Raw genomic sequence first — 9,973 nt, forward strand, 5'->3', positions numbered from 1 at the left:
GTTAAACAGATAAGTGTACCGGGTATAACAATGATAGTGTGTTGTTTCCTCAAAGTTTGGAACACCCTGAGGAATATTCTGGTGTATATAAAATATTAAAATTAAAACTCAACTGTAGCCTTAGGCTTTCTTAACATTATGCTTTTTGATTCATCCGCTTATGTTGTATAATAAAAAAGGTACTTTAACAACTAGCAAAGTTCTTCATCAATGCAGGGTGTTTCTAAATAAGTGCCACAAACTTTAAGGAGTAATTCTGCATGAAAAAATAATGACCGTTTGCTTTATAAACATATGTCCGCAAATACTTCGTTTCCGAGATACGAGATGTTTAATTTTTTCTTACAAACTGACGATTTATTTATTGCTCTAAAACTGGTTGAGATATGCAAATGAAATTTGGTAGGTTTTAAGAGGTAGTTATTGCGCATTTTTTGGCATACAATTAAGAATTTTATATTTACCGTTGACGTGCATACGGTTAATATGACCTGTATGCACGCCAATGGTGAATATAAAACTCTTAATTGTATGTCAAAAAATGCGCAATAACTACCTCTTAAAACCTACTTAATTATATTTGCATATCACAACCGGTTTTAGAGCAATAAATAAATCGTCAGTTATTGCGGACATATGTTTATAAAGCAAATGGTCATTATTTTTTCATGTAGAATTACCCCTTATAGTTTGTCGCACTTATTTAGAAACACCCTGTATTGATGAATAACATGGCTAGTTGTTAAAGTACCGAACTTTTTTATTATCCCACATAAGCGAATGAATCGAAAAGCAAAATGTTAAGAAAGCCTAAGGCTACAGTTCAGTTTTAATTTCAATATTTTATATATGCTAGAATATTCCACAGGGTGTTCCAAACTTTGAGGAAAAAACACTCTATCATTGTTACACCCGGTATACAATGACACTTACCTGTTTAGCAATAATATTATTACATCGATATTCTTGAAGAATTAAGCTATAATATACTAAAAAAATCACTCAAATTGGAGACAACAGATTTATTAAATACGATACATCAAAAATGTCCCATTTTTAAGGTGGTGCGTTAATTTTGATGCTTAGTGTATTATATAATTCTTAAATATTTTTTTCGATTATACCGCCATCTATCGACAACTAGAATAAATGTTATAAATGTCTGTAATCACGGACGTGCCTTTTTTCTGTCATATACAATTTAATGCGTTAGAAAGAAATCGAAAAACTGTGACGCATTGAAAGATGTCTTTGAGAAAAAGATTAACATATCCCTTTTAAGATAAACAGAACTGTAGTTTAGTCCAGACAAATTAATATATTTTTTTGCCAACAAAAATGAGATTTTTCAACCAAATAATGTTTCAAATATGATGTGCAAAATAATTTTTAATTGGGTTCTGCTAATGAGTTTGCTTTTTGTCATTAAAGTAGAAAAAACTTTAAACTTCACTCATTAATCATTAACGTCCAGTTATCGTCTTAATTATTTTAACTGTACTAATATCCGTCGACTAATTCTGAATGATTAATGGGTTGTTAAAACATTTTCTCTGTAGCGGCTTCTGGAATGTCTTAAAAATATCGAATTTCATTGATAAAATGCGCATATCCCTCCGATCTTCGCTTAGACCATACCGGTTAAAAAACATCAGATATGCAGATGACACAATAGTATGTGCGGACAATCTAGAAGACCTACAAGTCCTTACAACTTTCAATTAAAATCTAATCAAATTCGATTAATAATTAGCAAGAAAATTAATTAACTTTCAACCAGATACTGCCAAACATTGGTAGGTATGGTTTGTTCAACAGTAAATGGTTTGAGTTCAATTAGTGCGGTCGTAAATATTATTAAATTTATCTGACCTGGCCCATTGTTAAGACCCACCCGGAGCGATAAGACACACCCGGAGTATTTTGCAATTAACACTGACTAGACGGTACTCCCATAATAAAGCCTAAAATAAATTTTACCTGAAACCGGGCCTTTTATACTATTATCGGTTAATCCGGGCTGTTTATAGTGGTAACTAATTGAACTTAACCATTTACTGTTTAACATACCATACGATGCCAAAGAGAACTGATGTCGTTTTAAGACGTCTTCTTCTTTAAGTGTCAGCTCCGCGACGGAGGTTGGCAATCATCATGGCTATTCTGACCTTCGAGGCAGCTGCTCTGAACAGTTGCCTTTAGCTGCAACCAAACCATTCTCTCAGGTTCTTCAACCAGGAAACGCATCTGCTTCCTACGTTTCTCCTACCCTATATTTTTCTTTTAATTGACTCTCATGTTATCTTTCGCCTCTCATCACATGTCCGAGATATTGCAATTTCCTTTCTTTTGTTGTGTTTTCAATATCCCTCTCTGCCTATTCTCCTTAAAACTTCTATATTCGTGACTCTATATACCCATGAGATCCTTAACACTCTTTTAAATGTCCACATTTCAAACGCGTAAAGTCGATTTATTGCATTTTGGTTTAATATCCATAAGTCAGCTCCATAGTAAAGCACACTGTGTTCTTCTTCTTAAAGTGCCGTCTCCTCAATGGAGGTTGGCTACTACAATTGCAAACTCTTCTCTGTCTTCAGCTGTTCTTATTAGCTGTTCAAAATTTAGCCCTGTTCATTGTCGGATATTTCTGAGCCACGATAGTCTTTTCCTTCCTGGTCCCCTCCTTCCCTCGATCTTTCTTTCAATATAAGTTGAGCATATTGGTACTTATTATTTCTCAGTATGTGGCCCAGGTATGATGTTTTTCTAACTTTCATTACGTTGAAAAGTTCTCTTGTCTTGCCTATTCTATGCAGCACTTCTTCGTTTGAGGTATGCGATGTCCACGAAATTTTGAGAATTCTCCGGTAGATCCACATTTCAAAGGCCTCCAACTTATTTATGGTTGATGTTTTAAGGGTCCATGTCTCAACTGCATAGAGAAGAGTCGACCAGACGTAGCATTTGGATAAACGTAGTCGAATTTCGCGATTTATTCGAGAATCACAAAGCAGTTTTTTATTTTTTCGAAAGATTTTCTGGCCTGTTCTATTCTCGATCTTATTTCTAGATCAGGATTTAGGCTGCTATCGATCCAACATCCCAAGTACTTAAATCTATTGAATTGTTCTAAAATGTGCCCATTTATTGCGCAAGGTTGAGGTACGTTTTAGTTTTTTCGGATTGACATTACTTTGGTTTTTTAATATTTATTTTTATACCAAACTGCTCACAGGTCGAGTTGGTCTTGTCAATGAGTCGTTGTAGACCCAAGTCGGAATCCGCAATCAACACCGTATCATCGGCGTATCTGATGCTGTTGATATTTACGCCATTCACCTTGACTCCATCCTTGGAGTTCTCCAGTGCCTCTTTAAATAGAAACTCGGAGTAAAGATTAAACAGTATAGGCGACAGAACACATTCCTGTCTCACTACCCTCCTAATTTCTACTTCTGCGGATGTGGAACCCTCGATCCTAACTCTGACGTTTTGGCTCCAGTACAAGTTCTTTAGTAAATTTATGTCTTTTCCATCTAAACCGACTTCTTGCAAACGTTCTAATAGTAGATCGTGTCTTACTCTATCAAATGCATTTTCGAAGTCTATAAAGCAGAGAAGAGGATATGGGTTTACTGATGAGGGGAAAAAGATCTCCGAAACCGGTATAGACTCTTCCTGCACTCTCCGCTTTAACCAGAGTATTATGCAGCTGCTGCATTTTCGTTTTGCAAAGAAATTGAGAATGTTTTTACATTTTTAATTCATTTACTCTTTTGAGTATTAAGGAATCTTTCTTGTTGGAGCTTTACCATGCTGAGTAGATGAGTTGTGAATTATTTAAAATTCTCTCATCTTAATTTTCTCGGCACCTGTATGACTTATAAATTGTAAAAGTCTCAGGAGGTGTAACCAAAGAAAGTATTCCACCTGTTGTCAATCTGGTGGTACGGAGGCGATATTTATTGTCGTTTTCTGCGCTGCTTCGATTGATAACTTAGTTTGTTTTCCGGTAGATGGCCCTAGTTCATCCGTGACATTTCTTTATTTGCAATTCGGGAAGGCCCTAAGCTATGGTAAATGGTTAAAGCGGGGAGAAGAGGATATGGGTTTACTGATGAGGGGAAAAAGATCTCCGAAACCGGTATAGACTCTTCCTGCACTCTCCGCTTTAACCAGAGTATTATGCAGCTGCTGCATTTTCGTTTTGCAAAGAAATTGAGAATGTTTATACATTTTTAATTCATTTACTCTTTTGAGTATTAAGGAATCTTTCTTGTTGGAGCTTTACCATGCTGAGTAGATGAGTTGTGAATTATTTAAAATTCTCTCATCTTAATTTTCTCGGCACCTGTATGACTTATAAATTGTAAAAGTCTCAGGAGGTGTAACCAAAGAAAGTATTCCACCTGTTGTCAATCTGGTGGTACGGAGGCGATATTTATTGTCGTTTTCTGCGCTGCTTCGATTGATAACTTAGTTCATATAAATATATATTTCTGTTGGTTGTAGCATTTTTGCGTGAGAACTAGTAAATTGAAGAGGGCTTCTCTCGTTCCCATGCTGCCGGCTCTGAATCCAAACTGATCGTCTCCGATGATTGTTTCTCACTTTCGTACGACTTTTAACAGGACTTTTACTGCATGACTCATAAGGCTTATCAGACGGAACTCATTGCAGTGTTGTGGGTTTGGCTTTTTTGGTAGTGGGATGAATATTGACTCTAGCCAGTCTTGGGGTATTTTACCTGTATTATAAATGCGATTGAATAAAAGGACAAATATTTCGATATTTTCTTCGCTGATTGGTTTCAACGTTTCTGGGTATATGTATTCCATCTGGACCTGGGCTTTTAGTTGTTTTGAGTTGGTTAATTGCATTTATAATTTCAGATTTCAGAATTGCTGGCCCTTCGTTGTTATTTTCCAATATTGGTTCTTCTCGTATGTCATGAAAAAGAATTTTAATATAGTTTTCCCACTCTTTCAGTTTATCTTCCGTTGATTCTAGCAGTTTGCCATCCGTGTTCAGCATGGTGTGAAAAGTTGTTCGCTTGGTAGTTGATGTAAACTCTTTTACCTTTTAATTTAAATTTAAAAAATCGTGCCTTTGTTGCAGTTCTTCTATTTCGACGCATTTTGTTTCCAGCCACTTCTCTTTTGCTGCGGTTATTTTTCTTAGAATTATTCTATTTAGTCTTTTGTATTCTCCATTCTGGTCATCTTTTCCTTTAGATTCTCGTCGTTTGTCCATTAATTGTAAAGTCTCATCTGTCATCCATTCCTGTTTGTTATTTCTGGATGATACTATTAGATGTTTTTCTATTGCATTGTTCATTTGTTCTTTAATAGTTTTCCAAAGAACGTTTATGTCATCGGACTCGATAATTCTATGGTGGTCAATATTTCCTAAATTTTTATTTAATTCTTTATTTACTGAGTGTTGTGTGGTGTCGTTTTTCAATAATCGGATGTCTAGTTTGTGTTGAGGTTTTTGTTTCTTTATTATTTTCCATCTTGCGCGCACTTTTACAACAACGGGATTATGATCGGAATTGATGTCGGCTCCAGGATATGTTTTTGCATTGATGATAGCGTTGTGATATCTTTTGTTGACCAATATGTAATCTATTTGGTTACGGATTATTCTGTTTTCATTGTGTTGTGGTGAAGGCCAAGTGTATAATCTGCGAGGATGTAATTTAAACCACGTATTTGTCGCTACCATGTTGTGTTGTTGACAGAATTCGGTCATTCTCTCTCCCCTGTCGTTCCGCACTCCAAGTTCGAAATCTCCAATCAATCCAGATACCTTTATTCTACCTAACTTAGCGTTAAAGTCACCTAAGATAAATGTTAGGTCTCGTTTTTTGGTCATCTTTATAAGTTTTTCTACATCAGCATACCACGCTTCTAGCTCTTCCGTGGGTTTATCTGTCGTAGGGGCATAAGTCTGAATGATGTTAATATTTACTGGCTATCCGGATAGTTGAATAAGTAGACATCGGTCCGAAAATGGCACAAAGTTTGCGACGGCATTGTTATATCTGTCTTCTAAAATTATTCCAACTCCGTTACGATGAGCCGGATCATTATTACCAGAGTAATAGAAAGTTTTGTTCATGGTTTTAACTTTACCTGAACCTGGCCATCTAACTTCACTCAAACCCAATATCTGCAACCCTAAACGTTTCATCTCGTGGCATGCATTTGCGAGTTTTCCTGTTTCGAACAGACTCCTAACGTTCCATGTTGCAATCTTAAAATTTGTATTCAAAATATTTAAATTATTCCTATTCCTCCCGGGGATTCTTCGCACCCCTTGATCATCTAAGAACTGCCGGGGACTAGGGGCCATTTCTGTTTGTACTTTCATTGTAGTTTTCTTGGAAAATATATACCAGAGTGGTTTCCCGTTGCCTTCTCTGGTTTGTATTTTAGCCGATCCTCTGGATACAGACGCTATTTGCAGCCGCCCACTCTGGGTCAGACGCTGCGTGCTGGTTCTCATACAAACCCTAAAATCAAGGGGTTGCCACTTCCGCCATCCATACCGTACCAAAGGTGTCCTTCTCCGCCATGGCTGCCGTTGTGGTCTTCATCCGTATCCCTGGACAAGGGACCCTAAACAGGCACTAGTTTCCCGGGTCAGGAAACCCCTGGAATCTACGGGGGGCAGGGATTGATTTATTTTCCCTGATAGGACTATCCAAAGGAGTTCCTAACCGCTACCCGCAAAGCACACTGTGTACATAACATTCAATTAGCCTTATTCTGAGGGCCAATGTCAGATCTTTGCTGCATAAAATCTTTTTCATTTTCACAAAGTTAGCACGTGCTTTTTTAATTCTTACTCTTATTTCTGCAGTATACTTGTTATTTTCTGTGATTATCGCTCCCAAGTAAGTATATTTTTGAAATGAAAACTTCTTCAGCGACGTTTTGCACTTTTTGGATGGGGAAAAAGCATTTAATTCGCGACTGTCATCGCTTCGCCGAAAAAAACTTCTTTAGCGACGTTGTGCACTTTTTGGATGGGGAAAAGCATTGAATTCGCGACCGTCATCGCTACGGCGCGATATTAGTAATTTATATACTATAGGTTGAATTGCGTATAAGTTCGACGGAAGTTATACTGGTTAGAGGAGGGATAGCGTGTGACCCCGAAGGCGCTTGCGAAGCAAGCGCCTGAGGTACACTTTCAATCATAATTTCATGATCATACTTTCAATTTCAGAAGTTTTCACTTCTCTCGGCAGTCTTCCGAGTGCTAGATTTTTTTAATCTCTCAATGTGCTGGCCGCCTACATCTTAAGTCGACTTTACACTACATGATTTATCATGTGATTTATCATATGATTTGGCCCATGACGAGCCGCATGACAATGCTTATTATGATAAAACACAATGCTTATGACAAAATCATATGACAAATGACACAGTGTTAACTTGTAAATTTCACTCCATGACCAAATCATATGACAAATCACATGATAAATCATGTAATGTAAAGTCCACTTTAGTCATTTTAAATTTTGGTCATTTGCTGTCAATAATTATGTTCTGATCTGTGCTCTTCGTACTACTTTCTCCAGGATTATATTAAAAAGGAGAGGTGATATCGCATCTCCTTGTTTCGGGAAACTGTTTATTTCGAACGATTTAAGTTAATCGTATCCGTTTAAGAGCTTAGGTGCAAAATTTCGGGACAATGCTTTTTAAATGCATTGAGTATATTGCTAATGAGTATTTTTGAAAAATTTGAACGCAGAGGTAAAGATTACATTATTACCGAGGGTCGAAAGTCCCTGAAAACTTCTATAATCTTTAATAAGTGACAGGGGTGAAAAAAAGGAGAAAATTTATTGTGATTTTTAATTTCAAATATCTCATTAAACTTTTTTTTGTTTATTCTAAGGGACTTTCGGCCCTCGGTAATAATGTAATCTTTCATTCTGCATTTAAATTTTTCAAAAATACTTATAGTTTTCTCAATATTAAAAAAATGAATGCATTTAAAAATCATTGGTCCGAAATTTTGCATCTAAGCTCTTAATGTATAATAACGAGCGATCCACAATTATTGGGATCAAAGCTATCCGTGGAAAAAGTTACGTATGTCTTGCTGTAATCTGAAAGTCAACCGCAGTGTAACGTCACGACCAACTGCGGCTATATTCAGTGTTGTTCTGCCGTGCTAAGCCCAAAGGCGGTAACTGATTTTTTATCGAAAATGAGATTGTTCTATTTCTACGTAGATTATAGGTATTTAGAATATTTTTACCAAGTCCTTAGAGTTGTAGAACTATTATAATGGGTATCTAGAATATATTTACAAAGTATTTGGAGTTGTAGAAGCAATATAATATAATGAAACCTACCTAGAAAGACAAAAATGTCATTTTCGATCAAAAATCAGTTACCGCCTTTGGGCTTAGCACGGCAGTGTTGTTATAATCACTTTTCTAAACAAACAATAAAGATTGAAAACACGTTAAAAAGATACCCAATCTCAAGACCTTTTAATTCGTACAAAGTTAAAATTTGGCTTCCTCTGCTACTTTTTATGTTCAATTATAGTGTTTTTTAAGTTGACGTACGTACACTGACAAGTATCTGTCAAAGTTGACGTAAACTGGAAAGTATATCTGAATGGACAGCCTAAGTCTGACGTCACAAATGTCACAAAATTGGAAAGAGCTTATATTTCCAAACAATTTGTTTGTAACGTTAAATAGTCATAAGGAATTTTTCATTTATGTGCTTTGTGTGCCAAAATAAGACTTTTCATTTAGGTATTTCGTTAAAGAAACGTGTTAATTAAGAAATTTTTATTGGTTTTTGCTCAGGTGGTTTTTATTCCTTAATGGTTGAAAATAAACATAACCTCAAAACTGTTTACGTTCTAATCATTGCATTAAATTAACTCGCCTGAGCAAAAACGAATAAAAATCTCTTAACTGACACGTTTCTTTAACTAAATACCTAAATGAAAAGTCTTGTTTTTTCACACAAAGCAAGTAAACAATAAATGAAAAATTCCTTATGAGTGTTTAACCTTATAAACAAAATTGTTTGGAGTGAAATATAAGCTCCTCCCAATTTTGTGACGTCAAGACTTAGGATGTCCATTAATAATAGGCATGCACTGTATAGCTATCTCTGTCGTTCAGAGCCACCTACGGTGACAATAATTTTGGATCACGCGTTACATAATCAAATTGTGTTGAATATTGGTTTTGGTCCAGCTCATACAAGCGTCTGGGCTCATATAGCTTTTAATAAACATTCATTGTTCAGGTTTACAAATGGCATTCATATTACAGTATCATTTCTTGTGTTTCAGCTAAGCCAAATCAGTCGCATATTAAATGCGCATATGAATTCGTTGCAATGGATCGATAGGAGTACAGCTCAGATTAGCTCTCATCTAGAACAAATTGGAAAAATGCAAGATTCAAACAGAAGAAATCACTCTTTTAATAATTCCATGAACTTTTAACATTTTTTACTTTGTGTTTCTTAATAAACGATTATTTTGACTATTTTTATGTATAAAATATTGCCTTTATAAAATTAAAATCAAATTGTGTGTTTAATTTTAAACATAGTTCCCCCCATCGAAAGCATCCTGATCATCTGCAAAACTAAGAGAGAAAAGGGTGTTGTCAATAACTGGAACACCCATTCCGCCACATCTCTTCTTGCAGCTTCTTCCCCTCCTTAAAGAATAAAACAATATTATTTTTACAATAATTACAATAAAGTGGCCATTTTGGACCTTTCGCAGGCTGTTTTGCAATTAGAAATTAACAACATTAAACTTACCGTAGCTCAAATTGTAGGTTTTTTTAAATCTACTGCAACTTTCTATTTAAATTTTTTATTCTAAAATGAATGTCCTAAGCTGCAAAATTAAAACTCTTTAAAAATTGCGTCACATCGCACACATCTTATGGAAAATATAATGT

The 9,973-nt window shown here is 35.6% G+C and overlaps 1 protein-coding gene across 1 annotated transcript in view; it reads left to right on the forward strand.

The window, feature by feature from the left end:
- The window catches only part of LOC126887519 (nuclear pore glycoprotein p62-like), a 45,787-nt gene extending 36,198 nt beyond the window's left edge, over nucleotides 1-9,589 (forward strand). Inside the window, exon 9 of the mRNA XM_050655148.1 lies at nucleotides 9,349-9,589. Within this exon, the coding sequence (XP_050511105.1) occupies nucleotides 9,349-9,504 (156 nt within the window). The 3' untranslated portion in view covers nucleotides 9,505-9,589. The remainder of the gene's footprint in view (nucleotides 1-9,348) is intronic.
- The last annotated feature ends 384 nt before the right edge of the window (nucleotides 9,590-9,973 follow it).

Source organism: Diabrotica virgifera, chromosome 6 (genome assembly GCF_917563875.1).
Source record: "Diabrotica virgifera virgifera chromosome 6, PGI_DIABVI_V3a".
NCBI lineage: Eukaryota > Metazoa > Arthropoda > Insecta > Coleoptera > Chrysomelidae > Diabrotica > Diabrotica virgifera.